The sequence below is a fragment of the Lonchura striata genome, chromosome 18, assembly GCF_050655825.1.
Source record: "Lonchura striata isolate lonStrDom1 chromosome 18, ASM5065582v1, whole genome shotgun sequence".
NCBI lineage: Eukaryota > Metazoa > Chordata > Aves > Passeriformes > Estrildidae > Lonchura > Lonchura striata.
This window is the reverse complement of record NC_140720.1, coordinates 1916217-1937374: the sequence shown is the minus strand read 5'-3', so window position 1 is coordinate 1937374 and position 21158 is coordinate 1916217. Positions and strand designations below refer to the sequence as shown.

At 64.1% G+C, this 21158-nt stretch overlaps 1 protein-coding gene across 1 annotated transcript; it reads left to right on the top strand.

The window, feature by feature from the left end:
* The first annotated feature begins 19 nt into the window (after positions 1 to 19).
* CBX4 (chromobox 4) lies at positions 20 to 4587 on the top strand. Its single transcript, XM_021534109.4, has 5 exons — positions 20 to 225; positions 320 to 363; positions 1028 to 1093; positions 1759 to 1825; positions 2352 to 4587. Exons 1-5 carry the CDS (start codon positions 157 to 159, stop codon positions 3684 to 3686), a joined length of 1581 nt encoding a protein of 526 aa, XP_021389784.1. The 5' UTR covers positions 20 to 156; the 3' UTR covers positions 3687 to 4587.
* Positions 4588 to 21158: the final 16571 nt, after the last annotated feature.

Sequence of the window (21158 nt, the reverse complement as noted above, 5' to 3'; positions counted from 1 at the left end):
GGGCCCGGGAGGCGCCGCCTCCCTGACGTCTCGCTCCGGGATTTGCACGGTTGCGGTGCCGCCGCTCAGTGTCTGTCGGGCCGGCGGCGGGAGCTGCCGGAGCCCGAGCCCAGCTCGGCTGCAGCGCGGCCCGGCCCGGCCCCTCCCGGCTGCGGGATGGAGCTGCCGGCGGTGGGCGAGCACGTCTTCGCGGTGGAGAGCATCGAGAAGAAGCGGATCCGAAAGGTGCGGGGGGCGGCGGCGGGGGGCGGCGGGGCCCGGGGGCGCCGGGGGTGGCGGTTCCCGCTGACGCCGTGTCTTTGCCTCCCGCGCCGCTCAGGGTAGAGTCGAGTACCTGGTGAAATGGAGGGGATGGTCGCCCAAGTGAGTACCGGCACCGGGCGGCGATGGGGCCGGGGATGGGGCTCTGGGAAGGGCCCCGGCCGGGGCGGCGAGAGGCGGCGGCGGGGCCCGGCGGTGACGGCGGCGGGAGCCGAGCAGGCGGCGGCTGATGTGCACCAGAAAATGGCTCCTTCCCCCTTTCCCTCCTCGGGAGTCGGGCTCCATATTGCAGAACCGAGCGGGGAGGGGGGGGCAGGAAGGGGGGAGAAAGGGGGAATAACCGCAAAAATCGTCCGCGTCGCCCCGCAGCCCCGAGAGTCGCTGCCGAGGCGGGGGCAGCACCGGCACCGGAGCGAGCGCGGCCGCTGCGGAGCGTTCGGGGTTTGCATGACAGTGCGGGCGGGGGGGCGCGGGGGGGTCCGGGACGCGGCGGCCGGGTCCCTCCTCCGCCCCGCGGCCGCTTTCCTGGGTCCGGGAAAGGGGATTTGGAAAATTTCATCATGACATGCCTGGAATTCCTCCGGAATAATAACTGCGCTAAATAAACAGTACCGTTCCCGCGGCCCCCACCGCCCATCCCCCTCCCCGGGACCCCAGCCCCACACCCTGCTCCCCTCGGGCCCGGTGCTGCGGGGTGGCTCTGCCCGGGACCCCGGCCCCGCCGGCAGGGCCCCGCGGTGACGGCCGCTCTCCTCCCCTCTCCAAGATATAACACGTGGGAGCCGGAGGAGAACATCCTGGACCCCCGGCTGCTCATCGCCTTCCAGAACAGGTGAGCGGCGAAGGTTGGGGGATGCGGGAGGGGCGGCGGGACCCCCGCTCCGCGCCGCTCCCGCAATTGCAGATGCGTCACGGAGCCGGGGGCCGCGGCGGGGGCGGGCGCGGGCCGGCCCCGGGCCGGGCCGGGGGGCGCGGCCCCGGCGGGGCGGGCAGTGCGGGGCCACCGGGCGACGCCTCCGGGTCAAGGTCCCCCACGCCGCGCTCCCCCCGGCCGTGCCCCCCCCACGCCGCGCCTCGCGCTCCTTCTTCCCGGGATTCGACGCCGCGAGTCGAGGAGGCGGCGCTGCTGCTGCTGCTGCTGCGCTTGGACGGGCTTCGGCTTTTTTTTTTTTTTTCTTTTTGCCTTTTTTCTTTTTTTTTTTAAGCCTTTTTAATTTTTTTTTTTTCTCTTTCCGCGCGTTTATTTCCTGGAGTGTTTTGGCGCAAACTGTGAACTTCAGCCCCTCCCCACAGCGGGGAGGCAACAGCGGGGAAGGCGCCTGCTGCTTCCACAGGATGCCCCGGCCCGCTGCCACCTGCGGGCCCCGGTCCCCTCCCGCTGCCCCCTCCCTTCGCCCGCGTAGGGTCGCTGCTGCCGCCGGAGCCGGCGTGCGGGGCGGGTGGCGCCGGGGGTCCGTGTACCGCTCTCGGGCTCACCGTGACGCTGTGTTCCCGCAGGGAGCGGCAGGAGCAGCTGATGGGATACCGCAAGCGGGGGCCCAAGCCGAAGCCGCTGGTCGTGCAGGTAAGGCGCGGGCGCCCGGGCCCGCACCCCCGCGCTCTTTGCCGCGGGCCGTCCCCGGGGAGCCGCTTGCATCGGGTTTCATCATGCTGAGGAGCCTGCGCAGCCCGGGCACCTCGCAACGCCCTGGGGACCCCCGGCACTGAGCTCAGCGGGTGCCCCAGCCCCCCTTCCCTCCCCTCTGGAGCGTGCCGCAGACCCGCCGTGCCCGTGCCCGGCTGGCATTAGCAGGCTGCTCGCGGGCTCAGCAGCGGCGGTCCCGCTCGGCCCCGGTTCCCAGACAGCTGATTGAAGGGGGCTTTTCTTCTTTTCATTGCTTCATTAATCTGGAGCAATGCACAGCCTCTAAGTTGGAGTGGGCTGGGGCCGCCTGCCTGAGGACGCGGTGCCCCAGGATGCAGCATCCTGTAAGGAGAGCTGCCGGAGGGGCGGGGGTTCCGCCGGAGCCTTCGGCACCTGCCGGAGCTCTGGCACCTGGCGCCTGGTTCTCCTGCCCTGTCTGACCGCAGCTCTTGTTTTTGTGTTGCAGCTTCCGTCCTTCGCCCGCCGCTCGAACATCCTCACGGGTCTGCAGGACCCGGCCGTGGACACCAGGCCCAAGCTGGACCTCGGCTCCTCTGGCAAGAGCCAGCAGCACCAGTATGAACTCAACAGCAAGAAGCACCACCAGTACCAGCCCAATGGCAAGGAGAGCAGCATGAAGCACCAGTCCCACAGCAAAGGGAAGTATTACTACCAGCTGAACAGCAAGAAGCACCACCACTACCAGCCTGACCCCAAGATGTACGAGCCCCATTACCAGCCCAGCAGCAAAGAGCCGCAGGGCCAGGCCTGCTTGGACAATAACAAGGCCCCTCTGGTTGCTCACCCAGACAAGTGGGCTCATGGCCCAGCCAAAAACTTGCTGGGCCCAGTCAAGAGCATCACAGCAGAGGGTAAAAATGGAGCTGAGAAGAACCTGTCCAGTGGTACTGGGCCGCCCCCCCGGGATAGGGTGACCAGCAATGGCCTTGGGGGAAAGATGAAGATCGTCAAGAACAAGAACAAGAATGGGCGCATTGTGATAGTGATGAGCAAGTACATGGAGAACGGCATGCAGGCGGTGAAGATCAAGTCTGGAGAGCCTCCCCGGAAGCGGACTGCGGAGGAGAGGACTCCTAAGAAGGGTGGGGAGGAGAAGGTAGAGGCTTGGAGGAAGCCAGGGGAGGAGAGGGTGGTGGGCAGCAATGCCCTGAGTAAAGCAGAGGGCGAGAGCCGGCAGCCCCCTGCAGAGCTGGAGGAAGGTCCCCAAAAGACTCCCTTGGCCAAGGAGCTGCCCCTTCCTCCAGCGGAGCAGCCCTTGCAGCTCACTACCAAGCCGGACCTTGTGCCCTGGTCCCTGAGTCCCGTCTGCGAGCACAGCCCTTCCTCCATGGGACTGAACCTCTCCAGTGCCAGCTCGCGGAAGCGCTGCCTGTCGGAGCCGCACGCCGAGCGGGAGCCGGGCAAGAAGCGCCTGACCTCCCGCAGCATCAGTGCCCCCACCTGCCTCAGCCCCCCGGCCCCCGAGCGGCCGGAGCCGCCCACCCAGCCGGAGGTCATCCTGCTGGACTCGGACCTGGACGAGCCCATAGACTTGCGCTGCGTGAAGCCGCGGGCGGAGGGCGAGCTGGCCCTGGCGCAGGTGAAGCCGGAGCTGCCGCCGCCGCCACCGGCTGAGAAACCGGCCCCGGAGCCTCCGCAGCCCCAGGAGGCCGCAGAGGAGGAGGAAGAGGAGGAGGCCGAGTCCCTGCAGGAATTCAAGCCCTTCTTTGGGAATATAATTATCACAGATGTGACCGCAAACTGCCTGACTGTGACCTTCAAGGAGTACGTGACTGTGTGAGGTGGGATGGCAGCCGCTCCCCGTGGGAGCTGCGCGCCCATCCCGGGGCCGCCGGCCCCACAGCCTCCCTCCGAGGTACTGGTGCCCCTTCCCCGGAGCCCACGTGCCGCTGCCCGCGCCGCGGCGGCCGAGCCCGCCGTCTCCACCGAGGGGACGCCGGGACAGGGCCGGGCACGGTGGCCATCCCTGCCACGTGGGGTGACCTCGCCGCCGCTCCCACCCCGCAGCTGGGGGCTGCTCCAGGACCTGCAGGCAATGGGATACACAAGGATGGGACACGCCAGTTACTCAGAGTTATAGTATTATATTTTAACAGTGCTAACTTGTCGAGTGATTCTTGCTCCCGTTTGTACGTGGTGTTATTGAAATGTATTGTTTGAGCTGAAAGCTGGTCGCTCCCTGGCCACGCTAATATATTTATTTGTAGGTATTTATATAATGAAATATAAAGCCTAGATTTATGGAGTCCCTAGATCACCTTATAAACTATATCAAACGACTATTTTCTGTTCTCCTTTTTAACCATTGAGCATTTGTTAGTCTTGGTCCCTTGCCCTCCCCACGACCCGCAGGACCATCCCGTATATATTTTTTGATACTGTACACATGTGGTGTTTCTATGTGCAAAAAAAATCGTTATCTAAAGCTAAATGAGCTATTATAGAAATTGCTGCTATTAGAAATGTCTAAACTATAAGCTTCCAATTATTAATTGCTTGAATGTAAATATTAAATGGAGATGTTGAAAGTGCATTTGATGTTCTGCAGCTAGTGTAGATCGGAGTGCAAAGCCCAGCTGCTGTGAGCTGCCAGCGGCGCATCCTGGTCTGAGGGCTGTGTCACAGGGGAAGAAATGTATCATGCAATCATGGCAAAGGACTATAAACCTTTACAATAACTACTGGGATTTGGAGTGCATTTGTTACAGCATTACGGATGGCAGGTCCCTGTGTGCGCTGGCTGCAGCTGGGCTGCCCCAGAGCCGGTGCCTGCGGGTTAAAAAACTTGGTCTGAGGTGCAGCGTTTCAAATAGAATTCAGTTTTCAGCCCCAGAGTGTTGTGCCCACAGTGCTGAGGGCACCCTGTGTCGTGGGTGGGCAGCGAGGCTGCAGGAGCCTGAGGTGTGGTGCCTCCCTCCAGCAGGGCCAGGGCAGGGCTGGCTGGGGGAGGTCTGTGATGGGAGCCTGAGAAAGCTGTGGAAGCGCAGGCTGGGAAGGTGGCACAGTGATGGATGGTTGCCATCCCAGCAGTGTTGGGGAGGGTCACAGTTAGGTAAGAAGCTGAATGTCTCCAGAAAGGGAGATGGTCCAAATTCCACCAAGAAAGCTGCACTGTCTCTGAACGAGATTAATAATTGCTGGAGTCTGCTGGAAATACAGTGCAGAGCTAATTCTTTGTGAGAGGGCCTACAGTGCGGTGGCTGAGATACAGTGCTCAGCGACCCCTGTTACCTCCCCAAACAGAGTTGAGTGCCTGGGCTGTGCCACCCTCCCAAACCTAGTGCTGGCAAAACTGGCTCCGCTGCCAGCAAAACTGGCTCTGCTGCCAGCCTGTCTCCTCTTGGGCTTTTGGTCAAAGTCGAGGTCTCCTCCAGAAAAGGTCTTGGTTGAAATATTGTTGATGTGCGTGGAGCAGAGCCATGAACTTGTGAGAAGCAAATTGAATTGGTTTGGGTAAGGTGGAGCCTGCAGTGATACGGGAGCCGTGGGGTGAGGGACAGCCCTGTGTCCTGCTGTCACAGTGTCTGTCTGTCCAGGCATGGGGCAGTGCTGGTCCCACAGCACAAATCACCCTCCATCTTGTGTTGCCCACTTCTGGGCCACCCGGGCTTCCCAGGTGCCACTTCATTTACACAAATTCCAAAGTCATCTTGGTGATTGTTCCTTTGTAAATCTGAGGGTGCTGTGGTGTCTGTGGGGAGGTGGGACAGCGTCCAGCCAGGTGTGGGTCACAGTGGGAACCCCTGCGTGTGCCATTCAATGCAGGCCTTTCCTACAGCAGTTGTGCCAGAGCTGGAGCACTTTTCCAATGTGGTTTAGGTTGAATTGGTAGAAAAGTAACCGCTGGGTGTATGGATGCCATTTTCCCAGCTGGAGCAGCCGAAGAGGCTTGTACCCAAGTGGGACAACTGCCTGTGGACACATTGCTGCAGATGCAGGCTTTGCTCTGGGGTAGCTCAGGCTGAGGTGGGAATGGCACTGGGGAGGTGGCTCCATGGGCAGGATCAGTGCTGAGAGCTCGGCTCTGCCCCAGTTTTGGATGGTGCTCCAAAGCCAAAGGACACTTGGGTGATGTTCACCTGCCTGCACAGAGGCCCCAAAGCTGGTGGTTTGTGCACCCCGGACAAGTGGAAATGGTGAACTCTGACTGAAATCAACGTTTGCCTGATGGCTGTGCTGAATGTTAAGAGGGCTTTAATCAACACTACGTGTCACCAGAGCTCTGTGGGTGACGTGCTGAGGGTGCTGGAGAAGCGGTGTCAGGGCAGGTGCTGGTGAACCCCATTCTGCACCGGGGGGTGCCCAGGGATGGGTTGGTGGTAAGTGTTTCCCTGCCATCCCAGGCTTCAGGATCAGAACATACGATCAGAAATGATGCTTTTCCCTTGATTAATTAAGCTAATGGTTATCTGAAAACAAAAATGGCATGGAAGAGGAGACGCATGCTCAGAATGCAAAATGTGATTTATGAAAGGGGAAGTGCAGCTCAACAGACAGCCACGGGAGCCAGTGCAGGAGCGGGGCCGGGCCACGGCTCTGGGGCAGGGCGGCTGTTCAGGGCACAACTTGCTCTTTAGCCAGACAAAGGTGGCTGAAACCAGCGGAGTTTCTCACAAACAGCAGGTTGTGTCTTTGAACGTGGGTTTGCAGGCTCCGGGCCAGAGCCTGGGCATCGCTGCCACGGCGAGCAGGCTCGGCAGCTCCCTTCCCTGGGCTGTAGGTGTGCGAGGCTCTGGGCAATTAATAACTGCTGCAGGTTTGCAGTTGGCTCAGCTCATTAGCATTTCTGAAAATGGAGGGTGTTGTGTTGCCAGTTTTTAAGGGAACACTGTCCCTCTGAGCGTGTTTCTGAGCTGCCTCCCTGCACCCAGCACCCCCAGGGCTGCAGGAGTCCCTGCAGCACCGTCTGTGCCGGCAGCAGCCGTGGTTGGTTTGAGGCACCATTTCCCGGAAACCACACGGCCAGATATTTCTTACTTTAATAGTTTGATCATGTTTATCACAACTCCGGCAGCTTCCTGTGCTGTGAAAGGTGTGATAAGTAGTTACTGGTTTAAAAGCTGTGCCCTTCCCTGCCTGGGCTGGTTGGCTGGGAAAGATGAAATGTTTGGATATGAATTACTTATTCCTGCCACTCTCTTTCCCCAGTAAATGCATCAAGCCTAAATGCCTGTTACTGAGCAAATTAATGTGGAGTCCACGGTGACTTCCAATGGTTATCAGAGTGATCCAGGGCGAGAGGGAGCGTCACCACGCTCCATTAGGAAGACTGGTGCGCGCTACATTTAATGTATTTCCCAGGAATGTCTTAACCTCTGCTTGGTTTGGATTCATTCCAGACAAACATTTGCTGATGTAAAAGGAGAATTTGTGTTCGTCTTTGAGCCCTTCTGAAAGGGCCTGATGGATCCACGGCCGGGCACAGGGAGGGGCTGCAGCTCTGAGCTGATCCTTGCCAGTTCTCCCCTCGCCACGGTGATACCAGCGTCAGCACCGGCACCACGCTGGGATCCAGCTCCATCTCCAGCAGCTGCCGTGGCCCTGTGTGATTTCAGGAGGTGTCAGTGGGATCCCTGCTCCATGGAAAGTGATGGAAACACCATCCCCAGGCAATGACCTGGCACGGTGGTAATGTTAGCCCCAGGGCTGTGTGGAAGGGCTCCCTCCATGGCGTGAGGATGCTGTAATGAAGAAGGATGTTCAATAAGCACAAAACAGAGCTGATGTGGTTTAATCAGGATGAGAATCAGTCTTGTGGCAACTGGGAGGTCCAGTCTGAGAATGGATCCAGACTTCAGGTCCAGACTGGGAATGGGAGAGGAGCTTCTCCTCAAGAAGGGCAGAAGATGGGGGTGGGTGTATACAGTGGCAGTTAGGGCACTCAGTGCTTTTGCTCATATATGGGGTGGGGGCAGCTCTTCCATGCATCCGTTGTGTGTATTTTGTGAGATTTTTCCTTTATTTTCCCATTCTTCTCTGGTGTTGCTGTGCCGTGTCAGGAGGCGTGGGTGTGACTTTGCTGCATGTGGTGATCTCAGCAGCCATCCCCTATTGGAGAAGTCAGCCACAAGGTAAAGCATTCATGGCCACATTTTGGGAGGAAAGGCACTGCTTGGGTTGTATTTTTCCTCTGCCTGTCCCTTTGAGCACAGCCATACACAGCTGCTATAAACAATTTTACCTAAAACTGGATCTGTGGGGCTGATCCAGCTGCCAGTGGGGGGGTTTACTAGATTTTGTCTGGGGTTGGTGCCCCTGTGTGTGGGACAGCAGCTATGGGAGGTGCAGCCCTCTAACCAAACTGGGACAACTGGCAAGAGGATGGAGAGGGGGCTCCCCCACTTCAGCCCAGCCCTAAACTCCATTATCTCCCCCATCCCACAGAGCTGCCTCTGGTTTGAGCAGTCAAAAAAGGCCTGGTAGTAGGAAATTCTCAGTCTCTCCACAGATAAGATCATTTGGACTCAGCCCAGATTCATGTGAGATCTGTCAGAGGTGGCCAGAAGGACACAGCTCTGTTTACGTTTGCACCAGAAGAGGAAGGCAGCTGCACAGAGGCAGAACAGCCCAGACCATCTCCAGGTGCTTCCAGAGCCTTGTGGAGTGGCTCTTGATGATCCCCTGTGCCTGGGACAGCTCCTGCTGCACCCTGAGCTGGAGATTATCCCATTGCAGGCAAATTGAAGCATCTCACACACTCAGGATGGGGCTGGGGCAGCACTGTCTGACCTAGCCAAGACCTGTGGCATGGCCCAGCCTCAGGCAGCAGCAAGGGAGAGCTGCTCTGTGAGCAAGGGGTTGGATGGAGATGGGGGCCGAGCTCCCAGGGCCCCCTCACTGCACTCCCCAGTAGGGACCCCCTTGGTTGCTGCAGGGAGTGACAGGAGAGGGGGACAAGATGGGGGACTTGAGAGAGGGCCAGAGGTGGCTGTGGTCAGGTGTGTGCAGCCTGCCAGAGAAGGGAAAGAAGTTGTTGGTGGGTTGGAATAGGGATTGGGAAGGGAGGAGGGACGGGAGGTGCAGCTGCTCATGGGAGCCATCCCTGGATCTGTGCCAGCATATGGAGACTGGAGGAGACTGAAGGGCTGTCTCTGCAGGACAGACCTTTGGGTGCAAACGGGAGAGAAATGAGGGTCTCTGCAATGATGGAAATTTGGGCCAGGCCCCAGCAGGGCTGAGGGTGGCCGGGGTCTCCTCCCTGCGGGCTGGGAGCCGCCGGTGCCTCCCGTGTCAGGGCGAGATCCCAGGCTCACCCCAGAGCCATTTGCCAGCACCTCCTGAGGTCGTTTCTCAGAGGAACCGTCAGTTCAGCTGACACCTTGCTGTAGTTTAAAGCAAACTGCAAACACGAAGATTTATTTTTATCGAAGGAGCAGGCACATAAAACACGCTGTGTGACACAGCAGGAAGCGCCCTGGGTCCCGGGAGCCGGGGCTGGGGCACGCCGGGCTGTGCCGTCCCTGGCTGCCCTGCTGGCAGCGGGCCCTGCGCTTCCAGGGTGGGGAGAGAGGAAATTCGATCGCCGACTGCCAAACCCTCCAGGATTTCCAACCCCTCCAGGGTCCCCAAACCCTCCAAGAGCCCTGTCAAACAGCAGCACCCAAATGGTGCTAGCACCAGGTGAGGGGACAGGAACTGACCCAGCCAAGTCAGCGAGGCTGAGCTTGGCCAGCGCTGCGGGCTCTGTCCCAGGAAGCTCCTGAGAAGTGGGGCATGGCCACACTCCCGTTTTCCAGGGAGTTTATGCATTGCTATGGCTTGAATGTGGACACAGCTTCCGTAGCATAGAAGGAATAGCTGCTTCACTCAGAAGGTCTTAGTTTGAGGTGAGAAAGGGGATAACCTAAACCTTTCAGAGGTGTTGTTGCTGTGCTGTAGCAGCCAGGACTTGGATAGTATTAGAAAATGCATGAACAGAAGCCTGGATGGAGGGTCTGAGCTGATTGAAGCTTTAATAAAGGTATATTTAATTTCGATATCAAGACTATGCTGAGCAAGATATTCTGGTTGGGAATTTTTCGTGTTTGAGAATCGGGAAGCCCCCGGGTGCTTCGTCATTGTCTTCAGCAGGGATGAGTCTGGGATGTCAAGGACAAGGGATGGTGGTGTTGGGTAATGGCTGTGAAATGAGCCACAGAGGGAACAACCTGCGCCAGGAAAGGGCTCAGGGATTCCGGGTTTGCCCCCTTCCCTGATGCCCAGCAGGGGAAGGTGTCACTTCGTTTATGAAACACAAGAATAGGAAAATCAGGATGACTCAAATGTCACACGCTATCCCTTGGCTCCAGCCCGGGGGCAGCTCCCAGAGCTGCGAACAGCAATTTAGGGCTCAGCGTCTCCCGCCCGCCCGGTGCCGCCGCCGGCGGGGGGAGAGCGCTCAGCCCGGGGGCAGCCGGTGGGACCGGGCTGCGCCGGGGGATGTTGCGCGGAACCGTGTCACGCCAGCCCCGGGGCGAGACCCGTTCGCAGCCGCTGGAGAGAGCGGGGAAGCGGCGGGGGCGGCGAGCGGGGCTGCGGCAGCGGCGAGGGCGAGCGCGGGCTAAAATGGCCACGCCGGGCGTGGGCTGTGCCGTGCGGAAAGGGCTCGTCCCGGGCGGCACGCCGGGAAAGGGGCGGCAAACCGCGCCGGGGAGCGCGGAGAGCGGCAGAGGGGCGGGCAGCCCTCGGCCCCGGCGTTGGGGAGAGCGGTCCCGACCCCCGGAAAATGCCCTTTGTGATAGACTGGGCATGGTGTTTCAGAAGATGAGGGTTAGGAGAGTTCCCCCTCTGAATTTCTGGGTCCCTGACCTGGTGCCACCCCATCTCCTGCACCCCGGAGCCGGATGCCCCTTCCCACTGCCGGTGCCTCTGAGGGGAATGGGCTCCTCAAGTTCGGGGAGCTGCTTGGGAAGAAATATTTTATATTTTGTCGGAAATTAAAAAACAATGGAGCGTCACATTCTTATTAATAGCAAATACAAGGTTAGGGGAGGGGAAGTTTGCTCGGTATCAAGGAGCCACCGAAGCGTCTCAAAACACAAAATAAATGGTAATATTCACATATGCTTGGAAACGTTAATTTTCACACGTTACTATTTCCACACGGTTGGAAAATGAAGGCTGAACCGTTGTCCCCGCTGCACCCACCCATTCGCCGTGCGATGCAAGCCAGGCTGTCATTTTAGCATCAGGAATGTGCACTGGATCCAGCCGTGACACTGTCCTCCTTCCGCCTGTGTTCTTTTGGCACATGAAGTCACCAGCAATAGACAAACCAGGCGATTCGCGGTGGGTTGTGCAGAGAAGAGGCTCCGGTGGTCGGACATCAGCGGTGCCACCCCTCTCCCCGGCGGCTGGTGGAACGATGCCTTATCTCGAGTTTAAGGGCTCAACCTGACCCTGAGCCATTTTTAACCTGAGGTGGGAAGAGCCTTCCCTGGGTGTCTCTCTCTCTCTCTGCTTTGAAAAATCTTTCACTGGCTCCGCGGTAGCCGATTTCCTGATGGTTTTCCTTTTGTAGCTCCGCCACCTGAAGCAGACCCACTTTCTCAGGGTTTGATGCTCTGCTACTTGAAGATGCTTTAACTCTCCGGACTTAGAAATAACTCCTAGAGCAGAGCCCCAACAAGAAGGCGTCTAATCTGATATATTCTATTTCCATATTTTGTGCTGCAAGCAGCAATTTGTGGTTCAGCAGCAGCGGCTGAGCAGGGACGGGCATTATCACAGGAATGAATTCCTTCCATCTCATGCCTGACTATGTGACAAATAAGTCTCGGTCGTGGCATTGTCTCCCTACTCTTGGGCTGGCAAATTTAACTTTGCTTTCTTTCCTCCTGCCTTTGCCCCGTGCCTCTCCCCCCTCGCCGCCCACGGTCCCCGTGACTGAGAATGGCCGCTGGTGCCACGTCCCAGCTGCTGGGACATCAGGACGCAGAGCTGGGGGCAGGCACAGGGACCGTGAACAGCAGCACCCCCGTGGCCGTGGGCTACGAGCGGCCGGCCGGGGGCTCAGCACAGCCCGCTGAGAGCTGGAGTTCCACGGGGCGGGGAACCTGCGTGGGGGTGCGTGGGACCACGTCCTGCGAGGGGCTCGGTCACAGAAGGGGCTGCGATGAGCGGGGGCTGCTGCAGAAAACCAGCCCGGCAGCCGCTTGGTGCGGGGCTGAGGGGCTCAGCCGCCCCTGGCGGGTCCCGGGACCTTCCCCCGCCGGGGCAGGGCGAGCTCTCAAAGCGCTCCCGAAGCGTCTCCGTTTCCCTGCTCCCTGAGAGGAGCCATGGCAGGAGGAGCCGAGGAGCCAGGGCTGAAGCTGATCGGAGGTCGGAGGCCCCCAGCCAGCACCCGGTTTGCGGTCAGGGGCCGCTCTGCCCCGGACGCATTCTGCACCGGCCGAGGAGATCCGAAGGAAGCTCCGCGGCGGGCACCGCCGCGTGCCGCCGCTCTCTCGGTGCCGGCGGGAGCTGTGGCACTCGGAGAGGGACGGGGACGGGCACAGGGACAGGGGCGGCACAGCCGCCGGTGAGGGCTCCCCGCGTGTACAGGGGACCGAAGGCAGAGCGGGGCGGCGGTACTGCTCGGTGTGTGGCACTGGTGAGCCCGCTTTCGCGTGGAACAGCCTCCGGTAGCTGAGAAGAGACATTGAAATATTGGAGAGGAGTCGGGGAGAGACGGAGGGATAGCGGGGCCGCGGGGAGCCCAGAGTGAGCCGCGGGGGTGGCCGGCCTCCCGAAGGGAAGGTTAAGGACATCTTGATTAGCCCGTAAAGTTCTCTCAGGGAAGAAATTCAGGGGCTCAGCTGAGCTTTCATCCAGTAAATGCAGACATGGCAGGATCCAGCGGCTGAGTCCGCACCAGCAGGAGCTGGAGCTGGAATGCGGTGCCATTTTCACCGCGTCAGAAGAAAAAATCCAGGTGGGAGGGCAGAACCCTGTTTGCCTGGCATGGCTGGGAGAGAATTCCTGGATCCAGCCTCAGGTTGCTGCGGCAAAAGCCGAACAGAGAGGGGAGTGATCCAGAGCCTGTGGGACAGCGGCGGGCAGTGGGGGGCTGTAGTGGCCCTCCCAGTCTTAAGCTCCGATATTTTATGCACCTCATGGTCCGCCGTGCCCTGCTGGGTTTGAGCCTTTATCAGTGGCTGTTACAAGCTGAATTATCCCTTCTCAGCAGGGCGCTGCCCGCGCATCACCACACACGGGCACCTCGGGAAGGGGGGAGAGGCGGTTGCGGCGCGGGGCTCCCCCTCACCGGGAGCTCCCACGAGCGGCCGCGGTGCTGCGATTCCGAGTGTCTGATGGCAGCCGCGGGGAAGCGAAGTCGAGGTGGGACCTCCACCCCGCCTGGAGCCCCGCAGCGCTATTTGCTGCTGGACTGAGCAGAGGGATCAGCGGGGACAAGGAGAGATGGGGACACAGAGACCGTGGGGGGCGCAGAGGATAGGTAGGGAGGAGAGAGATTCTCCCGGGAGAAGTTGGAACGGAGGCAGGGCAGAGACCAGGGATCCGCCCCGAGTGGGTGCAGCACCGGGGGCTTCGCAAGTCCCGGCGTCGAGGGGAGACGCAGAGAGAAGCCGGGGTGCTGGAGGGGGCCCCAGGGTGGCTGCTGGCGGCGTCCGCCGGCGTTCCACGCCGGAGGGAGGATGAGGGTCCCGCCGAGCCCCCCAAACACAGGGTGACCGGGAGGTCCTGGGGACACAAGCCGGCTGCGTCCCGCCGCGGGAGGAAACGTCCCGCGGTCCCGGCAGGGGCAGGAGAAAAACGAAACGTGGCCGAGGAAGCGGGGCAGAGCGGCAGCGCGGCGCGTCTGGGGCAGGGTGCGTCCCGACAAGGCAGGGGATGCCCGGACCGGTTCGGCCCAGCCCGGGCGGGGCTTCCATCCGCATTGCCGCAGTGACGGGCGGCGGAGCGCGGCCGGGCCGGCGGGCTCGGCGCGGCGCTGCATTGCAGCACTGCAGGAGCCCCCTCCTTCACCGCTCCTTCTCCGCCCTCCGCCGCCGTTCGGCTCCGGAGGCGCAGCCCGGGGCACGCACCGGCCCCGCCGCACTCCGCTCCCACTCGCACGGGACATCCGTCGTCGCCGCGCCGAGGTCCCCCGCGTAGTGTCACATCCGACCGCCTCCCCCGAGCCGGGAATGCAGCCGTGGGAGAGGGGCGTGCACCCACCGGCGGGGTTCTGTGGTTGGTGTCAACCCGGCGCTCATCAACCCCGCGCGGGAGGAGGGACCGGCCCCCCCCGTCGGGGCATTCGGTGTCCCGCCCGCCCGTCCCCGCGCCGCCAGTGCTGTTCCGCGGTTCGTCCCGGCCACCTCCCTCCGTTCCCCTGCCACCCTCCTCGGAGGTCTGGCCATGCCGTAAGCCCCGACGGGGTGCCCGGCCTCGCGTGGGCGGACCACTGTCCCCACAGGTTTCCCGCGAGGGAGCCTGGGTTGGTCCCGCGGAGAGCCGGGACCGCCACCGAGACCGGGCAAGGCTGAAGGGTGCTTTGCCGGGCGGCACGGCCCCGCGACGGACCCTCCCCGATGGAACTGTCCCCTCGGCCGTCAGGGCACTTGTGCTGCCCATGGGGTGGGCGGAAGGCAGTGACCAGCCCCGCGTCCCCGGTCCATCGGGAAGGGAAGCCGGGACCGCGCTCCGGCAACCTCCTCTTGGGGCCAGAGGCCCGGGACTCGGTGCCAGCCCCACGGGACAGGGTCCTGCACGGACTGGGGCAGTCACGACCCTCGGGTGCTGCGGGCGCGGGGCGAGAAGTGGAGAGAGGCGATCCCGGTGGGAAGGTGCCGGCGGTGGCCGCGCATCCCGGGACCAGCCCCGCTGCCAGGTGCGGCGCGGCGGGGGTGGGAGGGAACGGGGACACGGGTCGCGGGGGGCGTCCGCCCCGGCACAACGGGGGCCCGTTCCCAAGGCTCCCGCTCAGTCTCTGCTTTGGGAAAACGCCAGCACGGTAACAAAATGGCGGGGAAAGGGTGGGATTGTCACGGCGAGCCCTGCGGCGTAGCCCGGCCACCCCCGGCCCCGCCCGCCCGGGCTCGGGGCGCCCGTCCCGGCGGAGGGCAGCGGGGCGGGGATACCCTGGGCTGTGCCGTCGCCTGGTCCCGCCGCCCGGCTGAACTCTGGCGGAGAAGCAGCTGCAGAAAATGGCTGCTCGGCGGAGCCCGCTGAAGCCTGCCACGGTGGGGGGGACGGCGAGGAAGCGGCGCAGCCCTCCCCGTCGCCCCCCATCCCCCTGGGGAGCACCGGGGCAGGCGGCGCAGGGCACGGTCGGAGGTCCCGCAGGGCGGCGAGACCGGAGCAGAGCCCGCGGTGCCCGGTGTGTGGCCTCACCTGCGGCGTGCTGGGGGCGCGGGGCAGCCTCCCCCGAGCGCGCCCGGCCCGTACCGCATTGCACGTGCCCGCAGCCCCCGCCCGGTGCCCGCCAAAGCAGCGGCGACTCCGAGTCCCGGGGGGCGCGGCGGAGGGGCGGCCGGTCATCCCCCGCAGCCCGACAAGCCGGAGAAGCATCAGCCCCGAAGCCGCTCTCGCAGCACGCGGTTTTGCTTTCGGTTTTAAATAAAATAAAAATAAAATATAGAAAAATAATCGGGCCGCAGGCACGCGGTACCGTGCGGCTACGACATGGCCACTCATCGGCTCCGCGGCGAAGCCGCAACGAAAACTCGACCCGGTGTCGCCGCACCGCGTCGCCCCCCCCCGCCCGTCACGGCGGCGTCCCCCCGGAGCCTGCCCGCAGGGCAAGAGCGGACACGCGTGGGTGCGCGGCTGTCGCCTGCGCTGCCGGAGGTTCCCTCCTCGCCGGTGGTTTTCGCGGGTGTCTGTGGGGTGAGGGGATGTCCCGAAAATGGGATTATGGGAGCCGAGATGGGGTAGTCCTTTCCCCACCGGAGAGTGGGAGAACCTTTCCCCGCGGCCAGTCCGCACCGTGGCGGCTGGGCACTGAAGGCGCTTTGCCGCGCCGTGGGTGCGCGCATCACGGGTGGCGCCCGCGTGCGCGGAAGCCGCCGTCCGCGCCGCGCACGGTGCAAAGGGCGCCGCTGCCTTCTGCGAATACCTTGCCCAGCGTTGCCCCCCCGGCCGCCCTCCTCCGCAGAGTCCCCCGATCTTTGTGCCTCAGACCGGGGTCACCCCAGTCCGTGCAGCGGCGGGGCCCGTTCGCCCCTCGACCACGCAAAGTCCCGCTCAGCGGAGCAACGGGACCGCCCCGTCCCGCCGGCTGTCTTAGCCCGCGGTCCCTCCGGGTGCTCTGTCGTAAGTGGGGCAGGTACGGTCTGCTTCCTCCGTACCCCGCGTTACGGAGACAGAGGACTGGTGGTCCCGCCGCACTTCGGGAGCGTCGTGGGCTCCCAAGTGCCGTCGGTGTCCACGGAAGACCCGTGGCGAGACGGCAGGTCGGGAGCCCGGGTCGGGAAGGAGCAGCGAGGCGGCAGGGGCACCGGGCGGGGTGGGGGTCGCACGGTAGGCGGGGTCCCGGCGGGAGCGTCCCGTGGGAGCGGGGCGGGCGCGCTCGGCGCCCGCGGGGGTCCCGGCCGGGGGCGGGGGGGCGCGGGGCCGCTCCCCCCGCCGGGCCGTTGCTGCGATACGGGCGGGCCAATCAGCGCTCACCAGCTCAGCCGGGCCCCGGCGCCGCTGCCTTATATGGTGCGCGCCGTCCGCGGGGCGCCGCGCGCATCTCCTTATAAGGGCATGAACCTAAATACAGCGCCTACCTTGGCCCGGGGGCGGGCCCGGGGCGGGGCCTCGGCGAGGGCGGGGCCGGGCCGCGCCCCCCGCCCCACCGGGCCCGGGCCCGCCGCCGCCGCCGGAGCCCGCCCGCCCCGGGGAAGCCGGCGCCGGTCATTAAGCGGAATGCAAATGAGCAGCGCTTCGCCTCTAATTGCTTTTGTTAAAAGCGGAGTCGCGGGGCTGCGCGCGAGCGGGCGACGACGGTGGGAACGAGCGGGGACGGGCAGGGACGGAGCCGGGACAGAGCTGGACGGGGTGAAAGACGGGGTTAGCGGCAGCCCCGGGCGGCTCGATTCGCACTTCGTCTCATTTGTCACATCCCGGCTCAGTTCCCCCCGCGGCGAGGCCGTGGCCACCGGAGCCGTTGGGCCGCGCACCGCGTTCTGTTCCGCCCTGGCGGGGCCCTCGCGTGACCATTGCCCACTCGTGACACTCCTTTGGCCGCTGCAGGGACAGATCCGTCCTTCTGCCGTCCTTGCGCGGTCAGCAGCCGGCGGCACGGAGGCGCGCCGACTAGACGCCCTTGCTGGAATACCCCCGGAACATTCCCGTTTCCTCGCCCCACGCCGTATTCGAGCCGGTTCTTCCCTCTCCCCATCCGCAAACAGCTCGTGTGTATGTGCCTACAAATAATGAGCAAATTCAGAACCCCCGGGAACAAAAGATCTTTTATGCGGAGTGCTCGGAGCCTGGAGCGGGCGATAAACGACGCCCCCCGGCCCGCCGCCCCCCTGAGCGGCACTTTCCGCGCCCAGGCGGTTCGAGGCGACCCGGGGAGCTGCCGCACCGGGGGTGACGAGCGGCTCCGGGTATGTGACGGCACGCCTGGAGAACGGAGAGCGGGCGCTTTGCCGTCGGGGCGCTCCCCGCAAGGAACCGTGCGGGGATTCCGCCGTTCGGTCCCGCCGGAGCGGGGGCTCAGGGCATGCCGGCCCCAAGAACCGATGGCTGCAGGACACGCGTGAGCCTCTCCCACGAGCTAGACCGATGCGGGAGACTCCCCAGCGTTCGTGGGTCTGTGCTCCTGGGAAAACGGCGGCTTCTCTCCTCCGTGGGGACCGCAGAGGGGAAAAAACCCGCGCTTCGCCCCGGGGGCTCCTGCGGGTGCTCCGCCTCGCCGAACCGGCGGTGCGGGGGGGCGGCCCGGGGGGAGGGGGCGGCAGTGCCCCCCTGGGATGGCAGGAACGCTGCCGGTTGCGCTGAGGCCGCAGCCGCCATTTCCAGGAGGACGGTGCCACCTATGGAAAGCACCTGGAATTCACCGGGCAGGCGGGGACGCGCCGGGAAGTGCAGCGTTTCCGCGCGGCACTGTCGGGACGCGGCCGGGCTGTGCCCGCCGCTTCCCGGGCGGGGCCGTGGAACATCAGAGGGGCTTAGCCGCCACGGTCCTCTGCCGTCCAGTACCGGTCCAGTACCGACTGCCCCGGGGAGGATGTGCGGTTCGGTCCCCGGGGCGGCGGCGAGACCCGACCGGGACGGGCGCTGAACTGTATCTCATCGGGGCGGTCGTTTCGCTGACTGGCCAAAGCCTCAGTAACCAGGCAATAACGATCGAAGGGGCGGAGAGACGTTCCTCTGCCCAGGTGATCGGTAGAGTCCCCGAAGCAGGGATCCTCTCGCTCCCTCTTTGTCCGTCCACGCCGAGATCCCTCCGCGGCTCCGCCAGCCCCCTTCGGTCCCCGGAGAAAGGGCAGCAGCCGTAGCCGGTGCCCTCCCCGGCGTCGGCCGGACCTGAGCAGTGTCCAGGGGGGCACGCTGCTTCCCGTCGCCACGTCGCCTTCGGAGTCGCCAGGGTAGCCGTGCTCAGTCATGAATTCGATGTCAAACACCTCGACACGAAAACTCGCTCGTACGGGAATTTCTGGGGTCTTACGAGTCGCTGGCGTCGCCGCTGCATGGGCACACCCGAGATCTCCCGTCCTCGGACCGGATACCCCCCGCGCTACCCGCCAGCAACCCCGGCGTCGCTGTGGGGTACCGGTGCCGCAGGTCGGAGCCGGTCGCTGTCTGCCCAGTTGTGCCCGAGCTGCTCGGAAACGAAAAGGCAGCGTCTCGGGGGCCGGGCTGAGCCCCCAGTTTCGGATAGGACCGTGAGCCGGCGGTGCCAAGGGGTCCCGGGTCCTCGGCCCCCCGAGGCTGTGCCGACGGCATAGCCCGGTACCGGTCCGTGGGACAGTGAAATGTCGATGCTGCTCCCGGCTCCGTTCAGCTACCAGGGGAGAGAACAATTTTCCTGCACGGCTCGGGCACGGAACCGAACCGGGAGAAACCCGCAGCCGAACCGGGCGGCTGGGCTGACCGGGAATCCGGGACTGGCCTCCCCGAGTGTGCCGGGGAGTGTCCACGCAAGCAGGGAGCTCGCGTGGAAAGTGGCTCCGGGCCGTGCTCTGCCCTGCGCGGCGGTATCCGGGCTGCAGGATGCCTCTCCCGGGACCCCAAGACCAGCCGGTCAGAGGATCGCTTCGAGGGCGGGCAAGCTTTGGAGTTCTTTCGGGGTTCACTTGCTCTTTCCCCGCGGTCCCAGAGTGGGGGCCGTGCTCGTATCGCCCAGGAGATGGGGACGCGCTGGGACGTGACCGTGGCTAAAAGGGGTCTCTGAGGGACACCGGCATCCTCGGCCACCCGGGGACGTGGCCCGGGTCGGGCTGGGAGCTGTGGTGGATCCTGTCGCCCTCGACGCGGGTGGCCGCGGGACGGAGCAGCTTCTGAAGCACGGCCATCAGAGCACACGGGAGTCGCGGGGAACTGCCCCGCTGCGATGCGGGGATCGATGGTGCCGGCGATTGGGTTGGAGCCAAGTCCGCTTCGCCTCCCCGTTCTCCCGGCTCAGCCGCACTCGGACACGCGCACTCGCCCCACCGCCGCCACGCGCGACCCCGAGAGGGGCTCCAGTCCTCTGGTTTCGTTGCAAAACTTGCTGCCGTGGTATCCTTCACACAGCGAGAACCGAGGGGGGAGCCGGGCACTCTGCTCCCCAGCAGCCCTCTAAGCCCCGAGGAGTTCATCGCACGAGTGCGGGCTGCAGGAGCGTAGACCCCGCAGCCGAGAGGATGGTTTGGGGTCAAATGGGCGGAAACGGGGTTTGCCGCGGCAGCACACGCTCTCGCCGTTCCGGAGCTGTCCACGTGTCGGTTCTGAGTCCCGGGATCCCAGAACCGGGTCCCGGGCTTGTGTGGGTGACGGGATCCGCAGGGATGAGCGGCCCTACCCGGCCGAGAGCCCGTGGGGCGCCCAGGCAGCTCCTGCCGTTGACCCTGGGTGCGTGAAAGGGTGCCCGTGTCCCGGTTCAGCTCCAGCTGCCGGTGGCCTGGTTGTGCGGGAGGGGCCCCGCAGTGCCGCCGGCTCCGGGAGCGGAGATCTCCGGACACCCTTCGGCAACGGTAAGAACTGTCCGGGTACCGTCCCGCTCACCGCTGCCTCGTCCCGCACGGCTGGAGCAGCTCTGTCTCACTTCTTCCGGGCCAAGACCCCCACGAGTGGCCGTAGCCCTGGCCCCGGCTCACCCACGCGCGGGGGTTCGGGCGCTTCCCCCGCGGCGGCGGTCGCTCCGCGCTGCTTTCCCCGCTCTGTTCTCGTTTGCATCCCACCTTCTCCCTGCCCCCCCCCCCCCCCTGCACCTCAACCGGGGCGCAGCTCCGGCCCCGCGCGGATTCCGCGTGGGGTCCGGCGGCAGGATGGAGCTATTTCTCCGCTGACGTCCTCGTGGGAGGCAGCCGGAGCCTCAGCTTCTCCACTCTGCGCCCCTACGCGTGGCCGGGGGGCCCCTCCGCGGCTCCGCGGAGCTCCGCGCAGGCGACGGGGCAAAGGCAGCTGCGCAGTCGGGAGCTACGGGGCCCCTCAGGGTCGTGTGGTGTCGGTACCGGGCGGCACGGCCTCGGATCCGCGGTTCCAACGTACACCGAGGACACCGACAGCCAAGGTGCCGGGCAGACACCACTTGTTCGGGGCTGCGGCAGCTCCACGGCCACGGGAACGGGCGCCGCTGCGCCAGCACCGGTCCTGCCGGGCGGTCACGATCAGCTTCCGACCCAGAGCCTCGCGCCCCCGCCGGAACGCGCGCCCGGTGCCGCCGGCTCTGTCCTCTACGAAGCACCTTCCCAGGAACAGGGTCCAGTGAGCCGAGTCCACGCCAATTCACGAGTCGCCCCGCGACCAGTCTTAATTAACAAGGATTAATTCGACATTAACGAAAAACTTCCCGGAACGCAGCTCGCCGGGGGCCGGGAGACCGCGGAGGTTGTCCTTCCCCCCGGCCCCATAACACCACGCAGAACTCGCGTGTCGCGACGGCTCCCGGGGCCGCGGGGTTTTCAAGCGTGGTGTGGGAGTACACGGGAGCCGCGGAGTGGAAATTTTCCGCGTCCTCCTGGGAACGTGGTTTCACTTCGGCCGGGGGCGGCGGAAGGAGGGATCTGCCCACGGAGACCGACACACGACCCCCACGTCCCGCGTGGAGCCATGCGGCTCCAGTTGTCGGCACTCCCTGCGGGGTTCCGAAGCCCCACTCGTGTCCGCTGTTGGAGGTCTCTGCCCGCCCGGGTGGCGCGGCGGCAGGCAAGAT

Bases quoted from the DNA above. Each gene is read 5' to 3' on its own strand.
- CBX4 (XM_021534109.4), top strand. From the start codon at position 157: ATGGAGCTGCCGGCGGTGGGCGAGCACGTCTTCGCGGTGGAGAGCATC. The intron at 226-319 runs GTGCGGGGGGCG...CGCGCCGCTCAG, and splicing joins AGAAGAAGCGGATCCGAAAG to GGTAGAGTCGAGTACCTGGT. The intron at 1,826-2,351 runs GTAAGGCGCGGG...TTTGTGTTGCAG, and splicing joins CGAAGCCGCTGGTCGTGCAG to CTTCCGTCCTTCGCCCGCCG.